The sequence below is a fragment of the Nannobrachium achirus genome (assembly GCF_963921795.1).
Source record: "Nannobrachium achirus genome assembly, chromosome: 16".
NCBI lineage: Eukaryota > Metazoa > Chordata > Actinopteri > Myctophiformes > Myctophidae > Nannobrachium > Nannobrachium achirus.
Genome location: NC_137823.1, coordinates 25,156,346 through 25,184,202, shown reverse-complemented (window position 1 = coordinate 25,184,202; position 27,857 = coordinate 25,156,346). Strand labels below are relative to the sequence as shown.

At 44.8% G+C, this 27,857-nt stretch overlaps 1 protein-coding gene across 1 annotated transcript in view; it reads left to right on the top strand.

Moving 5' to 3' along the window:
• The window catches only part of LOC308300925 (rho guanine nucleotide exchange factor TIAM2-like), a gene marked incomplete at both ends in the record, with an annotated part of 46,799 nt that overhangs the window by 717 nt on the left and 18,225 nt on the right, over positions 1-27,857 (top strand). The window contains 13 exon segments of the mRNA XM_080744822.1: positions 1-729; positions 2,592-2,693; positions 3,189-3,416; positions 5,460-5,679; positions 8,170-8,375; positions 13,068-13,292; positions 16,633-16,818; positions 17,205-17,354; positions 24,720-24,767; positions 26,108-26,278; positions 26,590-26,694; positions 27,209-27,287; positions 27,641-27,730. The exon segment at positions 1-729 is cut by the window's left edge and continues 717 nt beyond it. Coding sequence (XP_080600948.1) covers positions 1-729; positions 2,592-2,693; positions 3,189-3,416; positions 5,460-5,679; positions 8,170-8,375; positions 13,068-13,292; positions 16,633-16,818; positions 17,205-17,354; positions 24,720-24,767; positions 26,108-26,278; positions 26,590-26,694; positions 27,209-27,287; positions 27,641-27,730 — 2,539 coding nt within the window.

The following is a 27,857-nucleotide window of genomic DNA, read 5'->3' as shown; positions in this document are numbered from 1 at the left end:
TCCAGCAGTGGATACAACACCTTATCCTCCACCCGGGTGGAGGACATCTCTCCTGGATGCAGTAGTTCCCTCCTCTTCCCCGCCGCTGGCGGTGAGTTCATCAGCAGCATGGGGTACAGAACTCTGTCCTCCTCTGTTCAGATCGAGGAGATCCCTCCTAGGTTCGGCGTTCCCGTGGATCCCGGGAGCGGCGGCAGCAGGGAGTTCATTCCCAACAACAACACGACGACGGGATACAACACCTGCTCCTCCGGCCGCACCGAGGACAGCGGCATCGGGGACTCCGTGATTCTTCAGCCCGAATCCAGGTCAGACGATTCCGGCCTGAGTTCTCCTCCGCCCGGCTCCTCCCTGCCGGACCTGTACAACGCCTGCCCCGGCGCGGCGGTGGCTCCCGCGTTAGCGTTCCCCTCACATTCCTCCCACATGGAGGATTCGAGCCGACAACCTCAGAGAACCTCAGGCTCCCTCACCCTGCCCTCCCATTCGTCCTCCTCAAACTCCTTGTTTCTCCTAAACGCCGTTATCCAGGAGGAGAGGGGTGAAGGGGCAGGGGAAGGAGGAGAGAAGGAGTGCTATCATTCGTCTCGCACCTTGCCCTGCCGGGGGGCGGGGCCCGCGGCAATCGTCGCCGCCCCCGCCAACAGCAGGAAGGACTTGCTGAAGAGCCGGATACGACGTCTGAGCGACTGGACAGGAAGCCTGAGCAGGAAGAAGAGAAGGTTGCAGGTAAATAGAACGACATAAACAATACACACATAGTAGACGACAAACACATGCTGAACAGTGACACCTTTCAGATTCACATGCGGACCTTTAGTTGATCTGGTGATCATCAAGTCTCACCAGAGCCTTCTGTCCTGTCAGGGTTGGGCTTTGAAAGGATTTCCAATAATCCAGCGGTATCCAAACATATTTCATTTGTAAATATGAAAATACCTGAGGGCATCTCCTCATTCTCCTGTCTACTACTCCTACAAAATCACATACCTTAACTTACAAATGCATCACAGGACAGTTAGACTGACAGGAAATGGGGGGAGAGATGGGGAGTGACATGCGGCAAAGGTCGTCCGGATCGGGAATCAAACCAGCGACGCCGTCAGGCATCAATGCCTATGTGGCAATGCCTATGTGGTATGCGCCTGGACCAGTAGGCCAGCGGGCGCCCCAGAACGTTTTTATTCAACAGTGCAATAGTGTTTTGTTGGCAGTATAGCCAAATGTAAGCCACAGTCTCAAATGGTAGTATAGCAAAAACCTCCCTACAAAAAAACACTCACAAACTTCAATGTTTGAACTTCAATGAAATATACTGGCCACGATTGGCCCCCGGGCCGGACTTTGTACCTTGTCTGCTCTAATCTGACTCTAAATCCCAATCCGCTTGTCAAAAACGTGGAGTGAAAAGGTTCAGTGAGAGATTTGTTAGACTCTGAGCTTATCGAATCAGTATAGTTTGTCTGAATTATTCAGCTATGGAACCCCAGCTCTGCCCTATTTGTGTCTCACCTACTCCATCTCCCCGAAAGCCTGATTTATGCTTTGTTGAATATCGTGTCATCAACCAAGTATAAAGCAGTCCTCCTGTAAACACGTCGGTGCAAGAGGTACTGCCTTTTTATTGTTCCATCTCAAACACGAGTGTGTGTGTGTGTGTGTGTGTGTGTGTGTGTGTGTGTGTGTGTGTGTGTGTGTGTGTGTGTGTGTGTGTGTGTGTGTGTGTGTGTGTGTGTGTGTGTGTGTGTGTGTGTGTGTGTGCGCGCGCGTGCGTGCGTGCGAGACCTGGCAGTAACATGAGTGTGTGTCTGTGAAGCTGCTCGGCGTGACAGACTACACACGTCTGTAGTTACAAGGAAAGTGTCATTTGACTCTATTGTCCACGAGAGCTGCTGTGCTCAACCACAGGTCTGCCAGCTGTGTCACACGATGCTTCCGCTTTGTCCCAGGAGAGGAAGTGTGTGTGTGTGTGTGTGTGTGTGTGTGTGTGTGTGTGTGTGTGTGTGTGTGTGTGTGTGTGTGTGTGTGTGTGTGTGTGTGTGTGTGTGTGTGTGTGTGTGTGTGTGTGCGTGCACGCGGGCGCCCGCACGTCTTAATGATGATAGATTTCAGGGTTTCTCTAATCTCACCGAGGCTATTGTTCTGTTTCTTTGGCCCCCATCAAAGGAATGTAACAGAGGGAGTGAAGTGTAGAAACGTGACTATAGTTTGACAATAGAGTATCATGTTAACTTACCTTGTTAAATAAAGGGTTAATTCTCTTCCTCTCTGTTCTCCCGTTTTGTAAAGATATCCCGAAATTGTCACTCCAGGGTTAGGTGGTTACTGTGGTTAATGAGGTTACGTAAAGGTTACAACAGGGTTTCCTAAACCTTTACATTTCAAGGTCTCCCCTTAACTCTGACAGTGTACAAATGGACCCTAACAGGTCCATTTGGTTCCATTTGTACACTGTCAGAGTTACAGACTTGTATGGGTCAATTTAGACGCCCATAAAGGAACCTAGAAAGTCCATGGAATCCACTTTGAGAACCACTGGGTTACAAGACCCTCTAACTAAAGCTGCGTGTCTCCTCTCCTCCCTGTCATAGGAGCCATGCAGCAGTGATGTGTTCACTGCTGGTCTGGAGTCTGGACCGTCAGACTGTCTGTGGTCCTCCAACCCTCTGCACGTCCACAACCAAGCCAACCAGGTCTGTACTGTCATCACCATCATCATCATCATCATCATTTAATGCTGTGATTCTCAACCTCAGAAAACTCTTAGGGTTTTTTGGTGTCTGTAACATTACAGACAAGACAAACATCACAACTTTACATTACAAACAAGACAGACGTCACAAAACGTCATTAATATTTTACATTAATACAATAATAAAACAGTGTGCGATATATTAAAAGAGGAGGACAGACCCTAGGAACTGGTATATTTATTTGTGTCTGAAACATTTTTGAATAATTACGAATTTTCTAACTCCAATCTTCTCTACTGTGGGGGGTCCCTGGTGCAAAACATTTTCAGATGGGGCGGTCCGCGTGGCCAAATACATACGATTTATAAGGTCCTTGGCACGAAAAGGTTTGAGAACTACTGATTTGGAAGGCCTTTTGTAGAATGTGCCTCAGGTCTTAACAGGGTTCAATGTCTCAATATTACCCATGCTTATACGCAGTATTATCATGTCCAGTTCCAGGTAGCCCAGAGTGGGCCCTCATTCTTCAGGGGCCCCTCAGGGCCCCCCCAGCCCCCGGCCAGCGCCTCCTTACGACACCACATCTACCAGAACTTCATGCAGGAGCTGGCGGAGACGGGCTGCGAGGGCACCGAGCGCACCCAGCCCTCCGAGGGGGAGGGGGAGGGGGAGGAAGAGCTGGATGTGATGATGGAAGAGGGAGAGGAGGAGGAGGAGGAGGAGGTGTGTTGTCTTTTCTTTCCACTGATTGCTAGTGATTGACAAAGAAAGACATGTCTGTTATCTTTTTAACTTCAATTAGCCGTGGACCACACATGTTAAAGGACAACTCCGCCCTAAATCACTTCTATGCTCATTTTCCTACTTTATTGATCCAAAATTACTGTCCATGGGGTCTATTAGGCACAAATTCCCCTGTTGTCCAGTTTCCCCAGCAGAACCCAGCAGCTCTCACAGCGTAAAGTGGAGCCTATAATCCTATCACTTTTACGCTATTTGTTGCGGCTAAAAATGATTTCTTTTTTCATGAATATGTTACTATTTGTCACTACAAACACATCCATGTCTTGGCTGTCTCACACAAGCCACCACAATCTCATAAATCATGTTTTGGGGTGAGCATTCGGCACAACTGCCAATCAAAGTGACTGTACTGGCCAATCATAGGGGATCTTTTCCGGGACTTGGTAAAACACATAAAAGCATAACATCTGTTTAGCAGAGTGTGATGGCTTTTGTGGGACAACAATGACATGGATGTGTTTGTAATGACACCTAGTAACACATTCATGAAAAATAAAAACACTTTTGACCACAACAATAGTGTAAAAGCAATAGGCTTATAGGCTCCACTCTTTGCTATGAGAGCTGCTGGGTTCTGCTGGGGAAACTGGACAACAGGGGCATTTCTGCCTAATAGACCCCATGGACAGTAATTTTGGATCAATATAAGTAGGAAAATGAGCCTAGAAGTGATTTAGGGCGGAGTTGTCCTTGTCATTTAGCTAACATGTTATTTAGACAGTTCTTTAGGTACCTGGTATCCAATGGTTTCAAATGTACAGTTACATGTACAGTATGTAATTTAGATTTAGATAGCTTGCTGTTTAGACCAGTGGTTCCCAAACATAGACGTTTACCCAGGACACAAACCACTGAAATATATATATATTATTTTAAACCGAGTCGTACACATACACATTGGTCCGTGACACACCACAGTTTGGGAAACAGTGGTTTAGACGGATGCTAGGTTCATTGTAATGTCTACCTGGTATACTTGTTACTTTTGAGCAGCTACACTGTTCTCTCTGTACTTTGTTTATGTGCTTATTTACTTTTATTGACTAGAGTTTCATCCTCCCTCTGCTTATTTTGTTTTCGGGCTTTCTAAGTTGCTCTGGATCAGTGGTTCTCAACCTGTGGGTCGGGAACCCCAGGGGGTCCCCAGATGATTTACTTAATGTGAAACATTGTTTTCTCTCTCAACAGTGAACAAACCAACATAAAGTTTAATTGTATAGAGCATATCTGCACATTTCTAAAGTGACAATTTAAAGATGTTTTAATACCTTTAAAATGACAAATGAAACATTGGTGAAATTGTCAAATATTAGAGACCGAAATTGTGAAAATAGCCGTTGCGAGGCGTTGTGAGCATGTAGATCGGCTATTTTCACAATAGAACCGTGTAATACAAAATGTAATGCCTCAACTCTTAGTGCTTGTTTAAATAGGGGGGGTCCCCAGTTAAAACATGATTATTTTGGGGGTCACGGTCTGAAACGGGTGAGAACCACTGCTCTGGATATTAACACATCTGGTGCCAACCCCGAGTTTCCCGAGTTTGAAAAGGTACTACCGCTGTGCCAACCCCGAGTTTCCCGAGTTTGGGCCGTTTTTGAAAAAAAAATAAAAAAATAAAAAAATAAAATGGAATTGGACCTCCAGAATGGTATTAGGCATGATCGCGATCGCGAAATTGCATGTTTAACCCCCATACCAACCCATTCTTTCAAACATGGCAGCCATGTTTGTTTACATCTGAAGAAAACATAATGGCTGATAAATCATGAATGCCTGAACGGATTTCCAAGCGCACACACGTGGTGCATCATCTAGGCATGGGCGTGCACTTTTTACACAATTGCGCAATTACATGGAAGTCTATGGTAACCATGGCAACGTGGGACATTGAAGAGAAAAAATCATAGCAACATAAGTGTTAAGAGAGCGTCTGCTTAATGCCTGAATTGTAAACTGCAGGTGGACAGGAGTAGCAGTGGAGGAGGAGCAGGTGGAGGTGGTGGTGGAGGAGGGTCTCTGGGCTCTCTGGAGCAGCTGGACCTCCTACTAGAGAAGGAGCAGGGGGTGGTGAGGAGGGCAGGCTGGCTGTCCTTCAAAGCTCTGATCACCATGAACAAGGAGCGCAGGCTGGAGATGGTCGCCCGCCGCAAGTGGAGACACTACTGGGTCACACTGAAAGGTACAGGCCCGCTCATAAGTCCATCCATCGGTTCACATTGGCTGTTCAATTTTAAAAACGAGAGACTTGGGTGACTAGTGAAAACAAACCAATGTTGAAGCAAACAAGGTGCAAAATGGTAACATGTCCTTGGTTCGAACTCCCTTTGGTCCGACCACCTAAACCTAACCCTAACCCTAACCTCAGTAAAACTATGCCTAAACCTAACCTTAACACTAACCCTGAACTCAGTAAAACTAACGCAGGTGAGTAGCTAACCTGCCGACGCTGGTTGAGTAGCTGTCCTGCCGACGGTATTCGGACCAACGGGAGTTCGAACCATGGGGCAGTCCCCGTGCAAAACAAGGTTGAAATAATAAAAAGGTTACCCTTCTGTCTTTCTCCAACTCACTTTGGATGGTTTGTGCCCCCTGTCATCGCTCCCAAAAAGTTGTGTTTCGCTTTGTTTGAGAAAATGGCCGATCTATATCACATCACAATGCAAAAAAAAAGAAGAGAAAATCGTCTATTTTTGCCAATCCACCAGGTTAAAAGTGGTTAAGCACTGAATATTTTGTTCCGCACATGGGCAGAGGAATATGCATGTTCTTAAAATACCACCTCTAATAGCAGCCAGCAGGTTTTCATAGAACCTCCTCTGCCAGCCAGCCTACGTAAAACACGTCTGCTCTCCGTGGCACCGGATGGTTTATTCAGGCGGGCGGAGATGCTCCTTCCAAGGCCTTTGAAGGTGATCGTTTCATGCCAGCCCCATCATATTCACATCCTGCACACAATTGAATGATAGGTTAAACATCCGCAGAAGTAGGCCCAGCACTTCAAACACTTCCAAGTGGATGCCGCAGGTTGTTATTTAAATGCTGTAGACGCCTGGTTTGTTGTTGTTTACCAGTAGTTCACATGTAGCACTTTGTAGCAAAGTTGGTTTCTTTGCACTCTAATTCACTTCCGCTGTTGTTGGGCGAGAATTGTTTCTTCCTCCAACCTGGCACTTTGTAAGTAGCTCTGGATTAAGAGCATCTGCTCAAATGCCTGAAGTATAAACTGTAATTGTACCATTCCAGTGCTTCTAAAACATTTTCGACTCAGGTCACCACAGTAAATACGTACATAATGTAACTCTATCCCCTAAGATGCAATATGTCACAATGGAAAACTTGGAGAGAATATCCACTTTTGGCCAGAAAGGGATTTTTTTATATATATACCGGTATATATATATATACAAATATATATATATATATTTTTTTTCTCATATTCTGGCGGGAACATTTGCCAGAAATAGCAGATCCACAAGCTGCGACGCATTGTGAGCTTGTAAATCTGCTATTTTTGGCAAAGAGATTTAGTGTAGATTGAAAACAAACACACCAAGTACAGAGTAACTCGGGTCAATTTAGACTCAAAGTGGTTAAAAACTGATGTCATATTGATGGATTCCAAATATTATCAAAGTGTTCTGCGGCATCCCTGGGCTTGCGTCACAGGCCACGACACCCACTTAGAGAACTTAGAGAAACACTGCACCATACAAAGCTCTCCATTCTCTCTCTGTGTCCATCACTCTCATATCGTGGTGTCGTTGCCAGAAACCTTGTGACCCTCTGTTCCAAATGGATCCAAAATTAGTTCTTGTTCTTGTTATTAATAATAATGTTCCTAGGTTAAATATTTATGAAAACCCACAGACAGACTTAACCTCAGTCAACCTAACACTGTCCCTATTTAGGCCATGGTAGTTCTCAAATCTACAAGCTCACAATGCATCAGGATAGATTGTGATCTTGTAGATCGGTTACTTATGCTGCTTTTGCATTCAAGGGCATTCTTTTATGAAAAATACACAACCAAAAACATAAAAATATTCCGATACCGAATCCGATACCAATGTAAAAATCTAAGTCAGTGGTTCTCTATAGTGAGGTCCAGGGACTCTCAGAATTCCTTGAGGGGGTTTCCATCTCTGAGAGTGGGGTTCCATCTGTACACTCAGAGTTATGGGGGTCCTTGAAATTAAAACGTTTGAGATTACCACGCTGCGAGCTTGTAAATCTGCTATTTTTGAAAAGTCGTGAAAATGTGGGCAAATCTTTGAATATATGTATTTTTTTTAAGCGAACATTTGTAACTCAAACTTTGCTTCAGGGGGGGTCCCTGGAACTAAATGTTTTCAGATGGGGGTCCGTGGCCAAATACATATAATTTTGGGGGTACATCACATGAAAAATTTGAGCACCACTAACATAGAAACATAGGTTTTTCAAAAAACCTTAAAAGAATTTGAAATATTCAAAGAATTGCACAAATGTTCACGCTTTTTCAAAAATAGCAGATCTACAAGCTCGCAGCGTGTGAGCCGTGCTGTGATCTGATATTTCTCAATAGTTAAAGCGCAGAATGTGAGTGAATCCTTGTACCCAGGGCCCAGAATTTGGTGCGACATCCCTGAACTCTAGTGCTAATGCTGTGTTGTGACCTTCCCCCTGTCAGGTTGCACCCTGCTGTTCTATGAGTCGTACGGAGGCAGCAGTGGAGGAGGCGGTGGTGGTGGTGCTGGCGGTGGCGAACAGGAGGCGGTGTCGGCGCGCTACGCTCTGCTGGCCCAGGACAGCCTGGTGCAGCCCGTCCCAGAACACCCCCGCAAGGAGAACGTCTTCTGCCTCAGCAACTCCCATGGCGATGTCTTCCTCTTCCAGGTAAGAGGGGTCACTGGCTTCATTGGTTGATTGATTGAATTCTTTATCAGTTAGAAATGTAAAACGGCACGTGGTATGTTTTCAACCCTCATCAAGGTCTATTATTTATTCTGCATTTGATGAGATTTTGCCTCTCAGACCCAATACTTCAATCGTTGGATAAAATCCAACAATATTGATGTCCAGATTTGTCCACAATTCCATGCTGTATTGATGTTGGTACCTTATAGGAGACATGAGGCAGGTTGATCAAAATAACAATTCTTCTACAGTCTCTAATTGTGTAGACTAAATTAAGTAATGCAGATGTTTGACAATAATTTAGATATCTATAAGGGTCTATTTGGTTACCGATTCTCCATCATTTAGCTGGGGACAACCTGGAATCCCTTCAAGGACCACTGGTGGTCCCTGGACCACTGGTTGAGAACCACTGGTATAAGACATTTTGGCCAAAAGAATAACGCAAAATTGTGCGAGCGAATGATTCAATTCATCAACATAGCATATAAAAATTATATGTCACCAACAAATACAACACATACAAACACGCCTTTGTACAAAAAGAGATGGGAATGTTACATTTACCTTGTGGTCTCCTGATATTTGTTTTCTCAGGCTAATTTTGAAAGAAACCAGTGTTGCACATCTTTTGATCAACTAGCCCTTACCCGTTCAAAGATATGAGCTCCAAAATGATGTGCAGTGTGTGGGTTATGGGATGTGCACTGTGCATACAGTATATGAGGGATGGAAAAGTAACTTTAACTGGTGCTTGCATGATAATATGTAGGAGCATCAATGTAAGAAATACCCGTTTCGTTTAATGGCTAACCCCCCCCGGCCCCCCCCCCCCCCCGTGTGTGTGTGTGTGTGTGTGTGGGTTTGTGTGTGATTGTGCATGGCCTGAACAACAGCGCCCCTCCCTTAACATGTGTGGTCACAAAAGGTACTGTAGGCTAAATAGATATAGATACAGCATAAAAATGCAAATATACAGCATCCGATTTGTGAAAGTGACAAACGGGCTTCACAGTTATGTCAGGTGTGTTCATATGCTAATGGTGATGCGATTTCAGATCAATTGCTCCAGCCACTGAGGAGAAACGCTGAGACAGACAGACACTCACTCACTCACTCACTCAGTCAGACATTCGCAAAATTATAGTATAGACTAGCCCTTACCCGTTCAAAGATATGAGCTCCGAAATGATGTGCAGTGTGTGGGTTATGGGATGTGCACTGTGCACACAGTATATGAGGGATGGAAAGTAACTTTAACTGGTGCTTGCATGCTAATATGTAGGAGCATCAATGTAAGAAATAGCCGTTCCATTTAACGGCTACAGAGATACTGTGTACCGATCTGCATGATTTTTGGACAACATCTGTAACAGGGCCAGAACCCCCCCCCCCCCCGCCCGCCCGCCCGCCCGCCTGCACACACACACACAACCCCCCCCCCCACCCCACCCCCCTGTGTGTGTGTGTGTGTGTGTGTGTGTGTGTGTGTGTGTGTGTGTGTGTGTGTGTGGGTTTGTGTGTGATTGTGCATGGCCTGAACAACAGCGCCCCTCCCTTAACATGTGTGGTCACAAAAGGTACTGTAGGCTAAATAGATATAGATACACCATAAAAATGCTAATATACAGCATATGATTTGTGAAAGTGACAAACGGGCTTCACAGTTATGTCAGGTATGTTCATATGCTAATGGTGATGCGATTTCAGATCAATTGCTCCAGCCACTGAGGAGAAACGCTGTGACAGACACTCACTCAGACACTCACTCAGACAGACACTCAGACAGACATTCGGAAAATTATATGTTTGATTGATGTAAACAACACCAAGACAGACGTGGTGGTGTTGTTTGTGGGCTCCAGTCTCTACACTGTGAAATACCAAGTATTGGAAATGGAATAAAAAATTGACCATTTACGGGTCTGTAACCGTGAGAGTGTATAAATGGAACCAAAGGGACCCGTTTTTGTTCCATTGGTACATTCTCACCGTCGAATTAACCCTGAGGACTTTTGCATTTCACAGTGTGAATGGGAGAGAGGGGTGTGTTGTGGTTTCCCGGCCCAGGCCCTCATGCTCCGACCACAGCTATGCACAGAGCTCTGCAGTCCTCTCAGCTTTTCATATGCTGCTGTTTAAGCTTGGTAATGGCCAGCGGTGGGGGAAAAAAGGAACTAAGTACATTTACTCAAGTACTTTGTTTTGAGGTACTTTTACTTTACTTGAGTATGTCTGTTTTTCAATGCTTTGTGCTTCTGTTACACTGCCTCTCAAAGGCTTTTTCTTTACTTCAGTCATTTGAAAATGTCAGTTACTTGAAGATTTAAATTATCATTGCGACCATAGGTCGCAAGTTTACTATGAAAACGGTCACTGCTTGTCTGTGTGTCACGCCTGACACTGTGGTTCTATGGGTTTGTCTGTGGTTCTATGGGTTTGTCGCTCTGACATCACGCTCTGGCTTGATGTCCCTTTTATTTTAGTTACAAAACATTCATTATACTGTAGTTTGTTGTAGATCGGCTTTTTTCCAAAAGATTTTGACACTTTCTTTTTTAACTGAAATATTTATTTGATATCTAACATTTGTATTTGTATTTCAAGATTGTGGTATCGCTACTTTCACTTAAGGAAAAAAAGAGTGCTTCTTCCACCACTGGTATAGCATGTTGGGTTATGGGTTATGATGTGTGTGTACACTGCCAGTTCTGCAGCGCCTGTGTTCCATTGTGAGAAATGTGTGAATGTTTTGAGCCGTTTCCAAAACCCAATTATAGCTGTTTAACCGTCCTATCCAGAATGACTTGCAGTACAGGGTAGCTTTGACATCAGTAACCATACTGTAGTCGAAATGTGACTTATTCTCATGTACACTGTTAAATTCTGAGTGTTCATTTAGCTCTTGACAGTGTACAAATGTGAGCAAATCGACCCGCTAAGCCCGTTGTGAATTGTTTTCAATGGGACTGCTGAGGAGTTTATACTGTATATCTGGTCATCTAGATTTGAAAAGGTTTGGGCTTTTGAATGACCGATTTAGCCATTACCCCAGGTGTCTACTAGGGCAGGCCATCTGCTTTTTCCCATCAACACCAAATATTGTCACTCTGCGACCTGTTGTGAGCTTGTAGATCTGCTGTTTTTGCAGAACGTTCACCCCCAGTACAGGGGACTACATGATGTTGTTGTTTACCGCAGCCTCCCAAGGTTACCAGATCATTCCTTTTTAAGCACTGACAGACAGTTTTCAACCAACAGAACATGTAACTTTTCCAAGTAATTCCTCTTGGGAAATGGAGACATAGTGTAGCAGTAGTTAAGCCGTCACAGTTTCAAAGAAAGACGGTACTTGTTGACCAGGGCCACATGTAATAAATAACCAGGAGTGCAGGGTGAAGGTTTCATGGTGTCTCTTATTGCAGGCTGACACCAGGGTGCTTGACCCTCTCATGCTTTCAATTTAACCAGGGAAGAGTCCTGTTTGCATAGAGCTCGAAGATCTTCACGCCAGATCAAGACATGTAGACGTTATTTATTCTCTGATCTTAACGGTTATTGAGGTCTTGTGCGAGTGTGTTTAACACACACACACACACACACACACACACACACACACACACACACACACACACACACACACACACGATAACGACTTCAAATGCCCCATCACACACTTCACATTGTCATGGCAACTTATGAGTCTCAGCCGAGATGCAGTGTGTGCGGTTGGTGTGACGACTGTGTTTGGAGTCGAGCAGTTTTTCTCCTGCACTTTACCCTCCTCTGACTTTCAGAGTAATTGTATTTCTTATTTGATGGCCAGCCGTGGCTCAGCTTTGCTGGTCTTGGAATCGGAAAGTTCCCGGTTCGATTCCTCCTTGCTTCGTGTCAAAGTGTCCTTAATTGATTAAGACACTGAACCTTTAAGTTGGATCTTATTCGCCTCCACGTTCTGTGAACGTTTGTGATTGTAAGGCAAATTGTAAAGCTCTTTGGAGAGAAGTGCCAGATGAATGAACACAGTTTCTGAACCTACACCAAAAGACCAAAAGTACAGAAGGACAGTAAACAAAGCCAGCAATGGAAGTCCCTCCTTAGTGATTCATATTTATTATTATTGATTCCTGGATCAGCTAATTAACCCATCGATTAAACAATAATATGGGGTATTTCTCACTGCACATTTGCATGTGAAATTCATCCTCTGCATTTAACCCATCCTGACTATCATCAGCAGTAGTAGGTGCCATTAATACAGTGCTTAAGAGTCTTGCTCAGGGACACTTTGACACACATATTGTCACTGTCGTTTCACATTTGTATGTTTTCCCCCCCGTAAAGTTAAAGCCCTGCTTCATCATACAAGGCTATCGCACAAAACAAGTGAAGATAGCAGATCTACAAGCACACAACGCCTTGTGGTGTGAGGCGTTGTGTGCTTGTAGGTCATCTATTATGATCATTTTTAAAATGTTACATACAAAACGAACTGTCTTGGACATACCAAGTTTCCACCCGACAACAACGATATACCAGGTGAGCCGGAGGGCCAAACCAGGCCACCTTTCTGACTCCCAGGCGTCCTCCTCCTCTACCCGCTCGGCTACACGGCCCGACCCAATTAACACATACTCCCCCCCCCCCCCCCCCCCCCCTCCCCCGCTGCAGGCGTCCAACCAGACGGACGTGGAGAACTGGGTGACCTCCATCCACTCGGCGTGCTCCTCGCTGCTGGCGCGGCGCCAGGGCAAGGAGGACACGGTGTCGCTGCTGCGGAGTCACACCCGCGCCCTCCTGCACAGCGTCGACATGGACACCAAGATGAGGAAGATGGCCGAGCTCCAGCTGTCCGTCATCACCGACCACAAGAACAGGAAGGCTGTGGAAAGCCAGGTGAGGAGGGAGTGCGTGTGTTTGTGTGCGTACGTGTGTGACCGTGCGCGTGTGACTGTGCGCATGTGTGTGTGTTAGGGATGGGACGATAAGCGATATAATCGTTTATCGTGATAAAAATCACTCACGATCGTGGAGATTTCATTTATCGTCATATTGTCCTCCGTCATGCACCTTTTATTTGCCGAGCTGCATATCCGGTACCATTTAAACCCTCTATTGGTAAAACATACATATAATATACATACTTTTTTTCACACTCTATCTTGCCGATCTACAAGCTCACAATGCGTCGCAACGCAAATGTTCCGCCCCAGGATAATGGATTTTGTTTAACACGATAATATCGTAAATCGCGATTTATTTTGTCACAATAATCGTGATATGACGTTTTCATATCGTCCCATCCCTAGTGTGTGTGTGTGTGTGATGATTGTTGGAGTTTCCAGGAAGGAACCGGCGCAACAGAAATGCCATGATGAGCCAGCTGTGTGGTGTGCGTGCATGCGTGCGTGCGTGGGTGAGTGTGTGCGTGCGCGTGTGGTTGAGATCAAGGGCCCAGAGTTGTGGAAGGAGCCATTCAAACGCACAGCAGTTCAGTCAAATTGGCCAATTTAGTTAATTAGTGTGTGCGGTTGAAATGGAAACCAGCGCCTCGACGGCCTTTTCTGCTGAACCAAAGACATCTAGTCTGCAACCCGCTTCACTTTTGCGGTCCCATTAAGTGCCAAGGTTGGCGGTTTGATTCCCCGTGTGCAGCTCAATGGTCAGTTTGCTCCGTTCTGCACTGTGTGTTCATTCCATGACATCATCGTGCTGGAGTTGCATTTCATTGACTTTCTTTTACTGTGCTTTTGGAATTACAGTAGATAAATAGATAGACCTCGAGGGAAATGCAGTTGTCATAAAAGCAGCACTGCAGTAAGGATGATTCAAAAGAGGTACATATATGGGTAGAGAGCTTGTAGATGGTCTGTTTTCAGCCAAGAGATTTGCTATAGATGGAAATACTAGAGGACCTAGTAAAGAGTCCGCTCAGCTAAGTATACAGGGTTTAAGTGGTTCAAAAAGGATAACAGTATAAAATATGTCTTGACATTAGACCGGGCCCACTGCACATTAGTTACTGTAGTACTCAGGGACGTGCAGAGAATATTAAAGAGGCAGGGGCTGACATTTTTAAAAGGGCCTTTTGGTGAAAATATTGAAAATAGCAGACCTCCAAGCTCACAATGCGTCGCAGCGCGGCGCGTTGTGAGCTTGGAGGTCGGCTATTTTTGGTACTTGATACCACACTGAACTAAGCATTATCAAGTCAATACTGGAGATGTGGCGTAACGGCATGGATTTCTACACAGAGAGGGCAATTCTTTCAACATAAGATGCTGCATTCAAGTTCAGGAGAGTTTGGACAAGGCAATTCTCTTGAATGCTTCCTTCAGCTATGGCATGGAAAGAGGGGCATTTGCATTTCTTTCACCATAGTAAAAACTGCATTCATGGTCTGTAGAGGGCATTTTTTACTGACGGATAAAAGGGCATGGGCTCAAGCCCCCTTTGATGTCTATGTGTGTGCACGTGAGCATGGTAGTAATTCTGTGGCCTACTGGTGAGAAGAAATTTGGTTGCCGATCGGTCCAGCTGTTTGCAAGATCCAGACACACAGACAGATAGACAATCCTCTAGAGATGGACGACTAGACCCTCTTGAAAATAAATGACAAAATGTGTGATCTTCAATCAAGAATAACCTGTTCAGTTTCAGCTCAATACAACTCCGACACAAGGTCCTTGTTAGCTAAAACTTGGAACGTACAGAGTGGGCAAAATACATGCTTTATGAATGAAGTCAGATCCCAGCTCAGTGTAACAACAGTGTTACGTAACTGTGTTCCTCATGGAGTCCTGTCCAGTTGGCAGCCGTCCTGTAGAGAAAATCCCAGCCTTCTCACACAGTGCTCAGTTTAACGTGGCCAGCACATGTGCTGTTCAGTCCAACACGCTTCATTGTTACTGCTGTCCCCAGTCTACCAACTCTACCAACGGGAGGCAAAGATAAGATATCTCAGTGGTTTCCCAAACCTTTCTGCTCGAGACCCAAAAGAGACATTTGATGTCTTCCCTTGGACCCAAACTAGCGAAAATAGCAGATGTGTGTGTCTGTGCATGCGTGCTTGTGTGAGTGTGTGTGTGTGTGTGTGTGTGTGTGCGTGCACGCGCGCGCGCGCATGTGTGTGTGTGTGTGTGCGCGCGCGCGTGTGTGTGTGTGTGTGTGTCGGGGGTGAGGGGGCATGACGTCATAAAACAAATGCTGAGGTGTGGACAGCAGTGCCCCCCCCTCTCTCCTCCTCAAGATCAAGAACAAAAAAACAAAGAATGTTTTCCCAGATATGAGTCTGAGCGAGTCTACCCGTCTACTCTGTTATCCATAGAGAGCAGCTCGACCATGCAGAGAGATTAATCTTCAGATCCCAGATCAGCAAACATCTCAAGTGACCAACAATGTTGGTCCAACGTGAACCACTTTGAACCTCGGCAGTCCCTATTTTGGGCATGTCGTTATCTTTGCGAAAATCATGTTCGCAAAATGTTCACGATGTGACGCATTGCGAGCTTAATAGATCACCTATTTCTGCTATTCAAAGGGTTACGCTTGATTGGTTATCGCTATTCAAAGATCTTAACATAATAGATGTGTGTGTGTGTGTGGGGGGGGGTTAGGGTTGGGGGGGGGGGGGGGGGGGGTATGGCTCCAGTCACTTTGATGAGATCTCATGGCGCTCACTGATCCCAAGGCTTGCAGCCGTTTGTTTGAAGTTTTTCAAGCTAAATGATTGTGTAGATTAGAAACCCTAATCTACCCTTTGAGAGACAACCTGCTTCTCACACTGGAGTTCAGAAATAGAGAGAAAGAGAAAGAGAGAGAGAGAAAGAGAGAGAAAGAGAGGGATAAGAATTGAAGAGAGGGAATGTTTGTGAACGGGAAGAGCGTGCATGTGTGCGTGCGTGCGTGCGCACACACACGTGCATATGTTCGTGTGTTTGGAACCTGGTGCTGACTGTACCTTTGCTGTTTACATTTCTGACTTATAAAGTATTCCATCAATCAAACACCCACACATACACACATACTGTAACGTTGTGTGTGTGTGTGTGTGTGTGCGTGCGTGCGTGCGTGCGTGCGTGATTGATTGATGGAATACTTTATTGTCAGAAATGTAAACAGCACAAGGTACAGTCAGACATTAAGGCTAAAAGCATAACACAAAACAGTCCATTGTGGTCCTATATATTCAATTCCTCAACATGACATTAAAAGAAGCGTGTTGTTGTGTGTTCAGATCCAGCAGTGGGACCAGAACCTGGAGAAGCTGAACGTGGACGTGTTCAGGCTGAGGTGCTACCAGGCCAGCCTGCAGGGCAGTGAGCTGCCCAACCCCAAGAAGCTGCTGGCCGCCGCCAGCAAGACCTCCAAGAGCACCCTGGGACGCCTGGGGGTCTTCTCTGCCTCCTCCTTCCACGCTCTGGTACTATATACTGTACTGCTACTGTTCACCCTGGGAAATACCTCTGTCTAGAAAACCTTTTAAGGGGCCTTTTCCACCAAATAGAACCTTGGTTCAAGAACCAGTGCCGTTCAACTTTCTTGGAACCTTGGTTCGTTCTTGCGAACCGGCCGCGAACCGGATTAAACCAGATTGAACCAGATTGAACCAGAGGAACCAAGGATTTTGTGGTTCCCGTTCCGAACCAACTTTTACCGTTCGGAACCCAAACCGGTTCTTTCCCAGTCGGAAAGCGCCCTGTGAGTGTGTACGAATGGAACCCAACGTTCCATTCGAACACACCCTCGATGTTAGATTCAGCAGTTTGACAATCACTGTCCTAACGTTGGTCTTGTTGTGGTGGTCAGGTGTGCAGTCGTGAGGAGGGCACCCTGAGGAGACGAGCTCAGTCTCTGTCCAGAGGAGAGCAGAGGACCAAGAGAGGTCTGCTGTCCTCTCTGAAGGTGTTGGACACACTGGGGAGACGCAGCAAGGACAAGAGTCTGTCAACGTCACAGGTAACTTACGCACACGCACACATACACATACCGTATACACATGCTCCCAGCATGTGAACTCCTTACAAGGCTGTGGGTTCAGCTGGATGGCTTAACCCACTAATCCTCCATGATAGCAGTTAAGCACAGCAGCTGGGAAGGGGCTCCTTAGGGGTACACAAGCTCGCAGACACACACATACACACGTGCACAGACTGCACGCACACACACACACGCATGTGCAAAAGTTCACCCACCATCACCTCTCCTCCTTCTAGCCATTTGCCTCTCACCTCTGTATCAGCTGTAAAAACACTTGTTTACAAGTCTCCTGACACTGCTGTGTTTTAAAGGCGTTTGCGATGCAGGGAACCATGTCTAACCACATGTTCTTATCCAGAAGCACCTTGCTTTAGTTTACTCTATCGCACTACTACACATTCCTGGGAGCTGACCAGTACAACCCCAATCGTCTACTATTGGTCACTGGGAGCTAGGCCTGTCGAATCGACGCGTCGTTTTAAGCCCCGGGAATCGACGCCAATTGTTTGAGTCGAGGCGAAAATATATATTTTTTTATATCACCAGCCTACTACTGCGGTGCACTGCTGGACTGGTGTCATGTACTTCCAATGAGAAGTAGCAATTGGCGAACAGTTATTTATTGTCTCGCACCAGCGTAGGGGTGAAAGTGAGACGGAACGGCCAGAACGGTTCAGAACCGCCGCTTCGTTAAAACATTCGGAGCACCGGAACGGTGTTCCGTTAAGAGGAGGAAGCACGCTGTCAAAATCCCATATTAAATAACAGCACAAACGCACGTCCACGAAGTAAACAATCTTCTAAAGTCAAATTAACATACACAAGTGTAGGCTACAAGTTACATTTTCTAATTAAAGTGCTTCTGAATTGTTCCAGTGTTGTAATCCATGATGAATGATTGTGTTTCGCTGTGTTTGCGTCCATGACATGTCCATACTGCTGGCTCTAACGGGACCTGTGCCTCCACCTGTTTATGATCCGTTTCTGAAATGAATCCGTTCTCGACACTGACTCATTACTCTGTCAGTGCTCTGTGTCCCGCGACTGCGGACTGGATCCCATCGTTCATTTAAAAGAGCCTTTCAAGAGAGCGGAATCGTTCGCGAATGTCTCATCTATACTGCACGCTGCCGAGAGACGGGGCAGAGTTGAAACAGCGGAGATGTTTTATTTGTTTTAACGGTGTGTTATAACTCTATGGTTGTACGCTGCTATGCAGATAACATTTGTGCTCGCGCACCGATATCACCGAAAACACTGTGTATTCAATTCATCGTAATGTATTATTGTATTATGTTGACGTGGTTTAATTTAAAGCAACACTTTTTTTTTTTTTTCTTTTTTTTTTTTTTACACAAAGTAGACTATAAAACGATTCGTCGACGCGTCGGATTAACCCCCGCGACTCGAATCGACTTCATAAATCCTGAGTCGAGGACAGCCCTACTGGGAGCTGACTAGTACAACCACAGTTTTCTACTGTTGGTCACTAGGAGCTGACTAGTACAACCACAGTTTTCTACTGTTGGTCACTGGGAGCTGACTAGTACAACCACAGTTTTCTACTGTTGGTCACTGGGAGCTGACTAGTACAGTCTACTACTGTTGACCACATGTTTGAGAATTAATCACTTAAGCCCGTATACGTTGTTTGTATGACGAATATAGGAAAAAAAGCCGATATGCAAGCTTGTTAATCGGTTATTGCCTATTTTTGAAGAATATATTATTTTGACAATTTGACCAAAATAAGGACACCAGTCTTAAAGTGGGGAGAACATTTCTTACTCCTATTTCATATATCTATACTTACTGTTGCACTTCACTGTGAACTAATTCAGGAACTGAAGTGTATTCTTCTGTTGTACTCACAACACTCACTGTTAAGCCACTTCTGGCTAAGTGCATTAGCTAAATGATTAACACGTGTTTACACGCTAACTTAATTTAATTTATTTGCGCTGCGGGTGGACCGTTGAGTCCGAGGTCATAAAATACTGTTTGTAATTTTCCAGCTAGAAAAATTGTGTCTGGAAAAAAAAAAAAAAACATCCGCTAAATGCCCTCAAGTATGAATCCAGATGTTCAGAGTTATGAGACAGTTTATCAGGGAATGTTCCGTCCGTGCAGCAGCAGTAGCATCTGCCTCCTGCTGGGGTTTATTGCTCATCACTTACTAAACCCCTCGTGGACCCCCAGGGCCCCCCTCTGCTCCGTAAACACCGGCCCCCTCCGAGAGACCAACTGGAGCTATTTTAGGTTGCTGAGGCTCTGACCTAACTGCCTCTCTGCACTAGAGGACAATAAATCTCTTAGCATTTTGTCCTCTCTCTCTCTCTCTCTCTCTTCCCCCCTCAGTGGCGTCAGTTCAGAAAAAGCTAAGGTATGGCAACATGACTGGTGTCTTGCACACGCGCCTTCGCGCGCGTGCAAGACACCAGTCATGTTGCCATACCTTAGCAACATGCATGATACATTTATTTTAAGAAGTACATTTAATTTCTTCCCCCGTTTCTACAGTTTCTGGATATGGCAGCATGGAACGGTTGTTCAAGTGCAGCTAAACTTGGCATGTTAGTAAACGTGCCACAATTAACAATAATGAATTGCACCTGTGCAGCTGACCTGCGGAACCTGGGAATATACCATTCTGTCAAGACGGGGAGAAACAAAAGTGTGGAGAATATAATTATAATACCTTGTTAAAGTGACCATTTTGTTAAATTTTGCATTTGTAGTTATGTTACTGTAATTTAACAACATAATAACCGGCACAGATAGACAAAGAGACATTCATGGATTTATATTTAAAAGTAACTTTTATTTTCCCCCCTGGACCCAGGGTATGGCAGCTGCATACCCCTGCCATACCCAATTGACGCCGATGCTTCCCCCTCTCTCTCCCTCCCTCTCTTTTTCCAGCCAATGTTTTGACAGCCTGACATTGTGCACTACACCGCTACACCCCTCCTCTGTTCTCTCAACACGTGTTCTGTGTTGATACTCTGAAGTGAGGACGTCGATGCTATTAGACTAGAGCAAGTGGCTCCCAAGCTTTTTTTCCATGGAACTCTCAGCCTTCTTAACATCTGACAGAACTGAGATCCACTCATGTTTCATGTTAACCAGGCACGTGCACACAATAGACATCAAAGGGGGCTTGAGCCTCTGCCCTTTTATCCGTCTGTAAAAAGTGCCCTCTCCAGACCATGAATGCAGTTTTTACTATAGTGAAAGAAATGGATTATGCTTAGTTCAGAGTGGTATCAAGCAATCCACTTTTCCCCTACTCATATCTCCGTAACTGTTGCCCGATCCATGCCAAACTTTGCCCACACACTCCTTGGCTGCCATCCACCCCTCATTTCTCACATGGCCCTCTTCTAGCGCCACCATGAGGCAGATTCTTGCAAAACACATCTATAGTCATCTCATCAACATGGATCTGTCCCATTTCCCATATTCCCTCCTGATTGCCTACCATTGCCTTCTAAAGTTTCTGTATGCGACCTGACGGTCGCTTATCTCCCGATTAGGGAGTCTTACTGGTATTGAATACTTAATTAGACAGAAATGTTAACAGCACAAGCTACAGTCAGACATTTGGGCTTAAAGGATGTAATATAGGATAGCACATTTCAACAAGACAAGTGCTTTGCAGTTTGCAAAAAAAAGAAATTGACGTTAAGACAAAGCTAAGTAAGATACAGCACATTATTTGAAAACAAAAAAAAAGAAGTTAGAATAAAACAGAAAAACAAGAAAATACATGTACAAAAATAAACTCGATGAAAGGCAGCAGCAGAAATTAAGAAACCTTAGGCTTTTAGGGCCTGAACAATTCAGTGCTTTGTAAACCACAACGGCAGTATTTTAAGATCAATCATTTGACAGGCCGTTTAAAGATCTAAGAGTGTATCAACAGTTGAATTACAGTAAGTGTGTTCCTCTATCTAGAGCAGTCCTTCTGTCTCAAGTAGAATCCTTGTTGGATGTGTGCCGAGGGACGTGTTGCCATGTCTGCTTATTATAAGAGACTTTGGGCTTGTTTTGTACTTGTAAATCATTGGTAGTTGAGGGTTGCGTTTTTTGTTTTGTTTTTTTGGTCTCGTTTCTAAAGTGTAGTTGCTTATTTGGGGCTTGTTAACCTAATGTTGTTTAAACCAGTGGTTCTCAAATATTTTCATGTCAAGGACCCCCTAATGAATATGTATTTGTCCCCGTCTGAAAACATTTTGTGTCAAGGACCACCGATTTGTGCTGTTAAAATGTTTCACAAAATATTCCAAATGTTTCACTTTTCGTTTTTTCAAGATTAGTTTGAAAAATAGCAGATCTACAAGCTCACAACGCGGCTATTTTCAAACAGCTGCTGCATATAGGTTTAAAGTGCTCATGTGGCCTATTATACTCGCTTCTTTTGGGCTTGTTTTCCTAGACCTAAGAAGAACTTATTTCTCTCACAAAATCTGGCATCATTGGCTGGGGGGCAGTGTGCGCGCCAGACTAATGTGTGTGTGTGTGTGCGTGTGTGTGTGTGTAACACACATTACCAGCAGAGACTACCACCCGAGAGGGGGGCAAATTGTTCCAAGCTGGAAACGACCAACACGGGACAAACACAGGGTGTTTTGTGTGTGAGACTCATGGTCCGGTAAACAGCCTCTACACACGTTATTACTTACTGGCAGCATCCTGGTCTAGGATCACTTGTCCCAGCTCTGCAGGGGGTTTATGTCGCCCTTTCAAACGTGTTTTTGTGTTCCTTTTAGACCAGTAATCCCTGGGCCTGTTTACTTAATTATAGATAGAAGAAGATACTGCCGATCTTCCCCCGCTGACTACGCGTCACGATGCAACGTGTTGTGAGCTTGCAAAGTGGTTGACATTTTCGTCCACTCTGTCATAATGTGGATGGGGGATTCAGAAAATTATTCCCTACTATGAAAGCAGCTACAATCCAGGACTTATTTGAACAAATAGATAGATATATTTTAACCAATCTGTATGGCACACTACAGTATGTAACTATCATATCTGCCAAGGCTGAAGGTGCATGGTCTCCATACTCTTCCATGGTGACCTTTAGGGTAGGACACTAAACAATGTCCAATAAAGTTATTTGAAGCATACAGAGTGTTCTGGATTGGACACTAGTTATGCCACCATCGTTATTGTACATTATTGCAAGAGGGACATAACAGACATAAAACATATAGATTGTATCTTCAAAACAATTTTAATTCCCTCTAGAGGGATAAAACTGAACAGACCAGAACAGAACAGAATCATATTTAGTCTAGCAAAGTAGACCAGTACATAGTACACTATTCCCATGGATTTAAGTTCTCAGTCGCCATGACTCATTTCAGTCATTTGGATTCCATAGAAGTCAGCATGTCTTCTCTGGAAGAGTGCCACTCTTGTAGCTTGTAGGTGGTCTATTTCTATTGTATTTGTTATTTTAAGATTAAAGAGTATTTGAAGTGGTCAAGTAGCAATCGAATACATGTTCAAGCGCCAATGACTTCGGATATTTCATAAAAGCAAAGGTTAAAGACTCAACCTGCGATTTCTTCCACTGGTTGGCTGTAATGGCTACCAAAACATTATACAGTAATTATTTTACGTATGCTTGTTTATGAAACACAGCGCTAGTGTGTTTGGGCAGCTCCTTCGAAGCGGTTTCGCAGTTTAGGACAAACTGTTTCAGTCGTGAGATTTTATTTTGCTTTATTCCATGTATTCCAATGTCTCACTGGAGGTCCTCTGCTTGGGTTACTGGTGTGGCATGCGTGTGTGTGTGTGTGTGTGTGTGTGTGTGCGCGCGCGTGCATGTGCGCAGACTGTCTCCATCTCTGCCAGTGTGATTATGGCTCTTCTCTCGGTGTGTCTCCCCCACAACCTGTAATTTCAGCCCCAGCCAAAGCCATTCATTTCTACCCATGGTTCTAATGTGGGGGGGTTTTCAGTGCAGAGCTGAATTAGTATCAAAGTCTCTCCGCTCGGTGATGCTTTTTAATCAGGGGTAAATATAGACCCTCGTGGCTTTATTTTTAGTCTGACCATTTCTCCCTGAGTCATTCCCCTGGCTGCGTGTGTGCGTGTACATGTGTGTGTGTGTGTGTGTGACGTGTGCACGTGCATGCATGCGTGTGTGTGTGTGTGTTACCACCTTCCTGTCATCCAATGAGATGTTCCTGTGAACATCTCATTACGTTTTCCGAGTGGTTATTATTATGACATGATGGATCCTGCTTCCAACTTTGTAACATCCACATCACAGTAATAATCCTCAGTGTTAATTGATGCATTTGTGACTATGAGAGTGTGTAAAATGGAACCAAATCTTAACCACTCTTACAGTTACAGTAAACTAGTAAGACGCCTCAGGGCGACAAGCGACCTCGCCCTAAAGGCCATACATCTGACCAGTGATGTATATCGGACCAGTTACCAATATATGGAGACCCCTGGTACCCATATATGAAGATCCATGTACTGTATATGGAGATATGATGTGAGAGCCCAAACATGCTTACTCAGTTATTCGTTATGTGAAAGTCATGATGTCTATGACATCTGACATCATACCCTTTTACCCCCATTCGTTCCGGATGGGGACCCGTTTCGAAACGGGTCCCCATCCGGAATCAATGGGGGTAAATTACGTTTTTTAAATCAGGTTTTTGTCTTAGGAATGTGACAAAAACCAAAAAAATATTATTGGACTCTACTCTCCATGGCATGACTAATCAATTGAAAAAAAGTCATTTTGGGGGTGAACTACTCCTTTAATATTGATTACATCAGGGAACTCCATATATGGGCATAAAAGGGAATCTGTTAGTGTGACATCACATGTGAAGCCAGAGCGTATGTCAGAGCGGCAAACCCATTCTGTTAGTGGTTCCCCTGACATCACAGTGATGTCAGAGCTGCAAACCCATAGACCGTAAAAAAGTGTACCTGTACACGTCCAGACGTCCAGACGTCCAGACAGAGTCAGCATCCACATACTAAACTGCGACCTTCGGTCACAATGAATCCATTTCAACCTGATGCTAATTTTAATAAACCCTTCTAAATCCTAATCTAGGTTTTCAGAAAAACCTTTTTATTCAAAAAAAGAAAAGAAAAAAATAATGAAAAAGAATCCTGTTGCTATATGCACAGCAACATCTAAAATTACACAGATGCTTTCCCGGTTTTAAAGGTACAACAAGCTCTCCCAGTCTTATTAATAGGTTAACAACACACTCAGGATTTTACTTTGTTCATTTTAGAAAATCCCCTACAGTGAAATTAAATGAATGATTGTGTTTATTTTCTATTGTGTTCCAGGTGTTTGAGGGTCGGCCTGTTTACCAGCAGTCTGCCTGCAGCTCTGAGGTAAACGCCCTTTCAAAATAAATACACACCGCAAAATGTGGAGTGTTGATTCAACCGAATGACACCAGTTACATTACATAACATAACCCACACAATAACACACACACACACACACACACACACACACACACACACACACACACACACACACACACACACACACACACACACACACACACGGATCATGCACATACTATGAAACATGAGCATGCAGAAGACATGTGCGAGTGCTTAATAAAGCTGCAATTCGCAAGCTATTTTAAAGAATGACATGTTATTGACATTTAGACCATGGTGTCGGGTTTAGGACATCTACTGGTTGACAAGTAGTACTGCTTGGAGCACATAAGCCCAATTCTCTCCCCATGCCAAGCGGGGGATTCTGGCTTGAAAGAGTGGGTAGACATAAACATAACAGTTACGGATAGCAGCTTTAGATGCTTGATGCTGTCATGTTATGTAACATATGATACTGACAGAACGTTACAACAACTCACTCACTGATCAAACTAATTGGCTTGGGGTCGTCAGCTGTGTTTGCTCTGCCACACGTGCAGCTGACAACGCACACACACGCGCGCACACGCACACGCACACGCTCATGCATGCAGTACACACAAACCTAAACCACTCCTTTCTTGCTTGCATTAATCCCTCTTTGGAAGAGAGGCAGAGAGGAGAGGTGGATAAGGGGTCTCTCTATTCATCCAGAGTGTGTGTCCGAGGACAGCTGTCTCTGCAATCTGCTGGCCTATTGACACTTGTACTATGAGCAAACGGAGTGTGTGTGTGTGTGTGTGTGTGTGTGTGTGTGTGTGGGTGTGGGTGCGTGCGTGCGTGCGTGCGTGCGTGCGTGCGTGCGTGCGTGCATGAAGAGGGACCGACTCTGAGAGATCCTTTGTCGACCCAGAATTCCTTTGTCCAAGATTCTTAATCTAACTGTTGGGATACAATGACTCCCCACCTCCTCTCCTCTCCTCTCCTCTCCTCTCCTCTCCTCTCCTCTCCTCTCCTCTCCTCTCCTCCTATGACCTGTTGCTGGGGCCTAATTACCCTGCAATGATCTCTTGGTTCTCATGAAACCATTTAGTTGTTGTAGAATGCGTTGTGTTGTCTGCTCACATACTCTATCACTGCTGGTCTATTAAATGCAATAATTCATATAACCTGCAATGGTTCAGAGCATAAAATCAAGTTGTGGGCATTATAACGAATTCTCTATCACTCTCTTTTTTCCTTTCTTCTTCCTCTCTTAATCTTCCCTTCCCTCTTTCTCACACCCTTTTCTTTTCCTCCTGTCTTTGTCCTTTCCCCCTCCCCTGTCTTCCTGTCCTCTCCAGAGATTAGACGCTCTATGCAAGGTGCAGGTAGCGACGCCCTCTGAAGGCCATCCGTGGTACGGCAGCGCTGACCACCAGCGGGTGTGCGTCAGTTTGCCTGACGGCCAGGTTGTCAGCGTGTCCGTCAAACCTGACGCTCTGGTATCAGACCTTCTACATCTGGTCTGTAAGGTCAGTTCTACTGAGATTTTTTGCTTGGTTTCATGTTGAGCGCATGACATTCAAGGGTGAATTCTGGAGTTTGTACCATCAGACAGCAAGGCTCCGCCATATTCCATTTGGAAAACAAAAATTGTCTGTAATGTAATCGAAATGTTTTTGCGACAATCAAGAAATTGACATAAACATCCACAGATTTGACGGCATAGAATTCCTTTAATTGTCCACTAACCCAGTAATTCTCTTTGTGTGTTGTCTTTGTGTGTGCCTGTCTGTGTCTGTATGCCTATGTGTGTCTGTGTGCCTGTGTAATGCGTGTGTAGGAGAGACAGTTGGAGCCAGGTCATTTCTGTGTGCGTGTGAGGAGACACGTGGGTCCGACCACAGAGACCAGAACAGCACAGCAGTCTGACCCAGTCAGACAACTGGTAAGAACAGAGAGTTGATCACTGCATAGGTCTTTTCAACAGGGGGTCCGGTACCCTTAGGGGGTCCTCAAAGTTACTATCTGGGCGGCCGCCAAATCACTTGAGCTCTAGCGTCCCTATTCTGTGGAGAACTTTAGCCAGAAATAGCAAATCTACAAGCTTGTAGATCTGTTATTTTTGGCAAAGTGGTTTGGTGTAGAGCAGTATTGAGGGTTACGGGTAAATGTCTGAAATAGACAAAAAACATTGATGACAGTGCTGTCATGAAGCAAGTCTATGAAGATATCTATGAAATCTATGAAAATATTTAATCTACAACAACAATTTTATACAATATGTAGAGGGGGTCCCTACTTAATCTCTCTCAGCTAAGGGGTCCTTACCCTCTATTCCAGGGTAACATTGACCCTGGAATAGAGTTTATCACTGCTCTAGTGTTATCATTTTCTGAATAGAGTTGACCACTGCTTTCACATAATTATATCAGAGGACCAACCGTGTGTTTTATGTGCAGGTCTATGACGAGCTGGAACTTTCCCCTCTCAATGTGTTCACGCTCCATCTGTCTCGACCTGACAGCAACCAGGACTTCGGTGAGTTGGTCGGCGAATGCGCACAACGCGTCGCATCGGCGCGTTGTGAACTTGTAGATCTCATGTTGCGTGTCTCTGTGTTGCGTATCCTTTGCTGAGTTTGCCCCTATCTCTATCCTTGATTCCTGTCTCTGTATTGTCCTCTGTATTGTAAAATCTGCACAAAAACCTAGCTTTATGCCTGTCAGATATAAGCCTTGGTTTGGGTGAGGGTCCAACGTGGGTCATGTTAATGCAACAGAGTATACAATTGGTGTAATTAGAATTTTTTTGCAATATACCCGTTAACGTTAATGAAGGAACCTCACACCGTACCTAATGTGGGCTCCCGATCTAACCTTTGACCCCTCTAGGTTTTGCCGTGACGGGTCACGTGGACGGAGGTGGGAGGAGTCACTTGTACATCAGTGAGGTCATCACTCAGGGACTGGCCCACTCCGAGGGTGAGTACACTGCAGCAGTGTTTCTCAAACTTTCACTTTTCAAGGTCTCCCCTTAACTCTGACAGTGTACAAATGGAACGGGTTCATTTGGTTCCATTTGTACACTGTCAGAGTTACAGACTAGTAT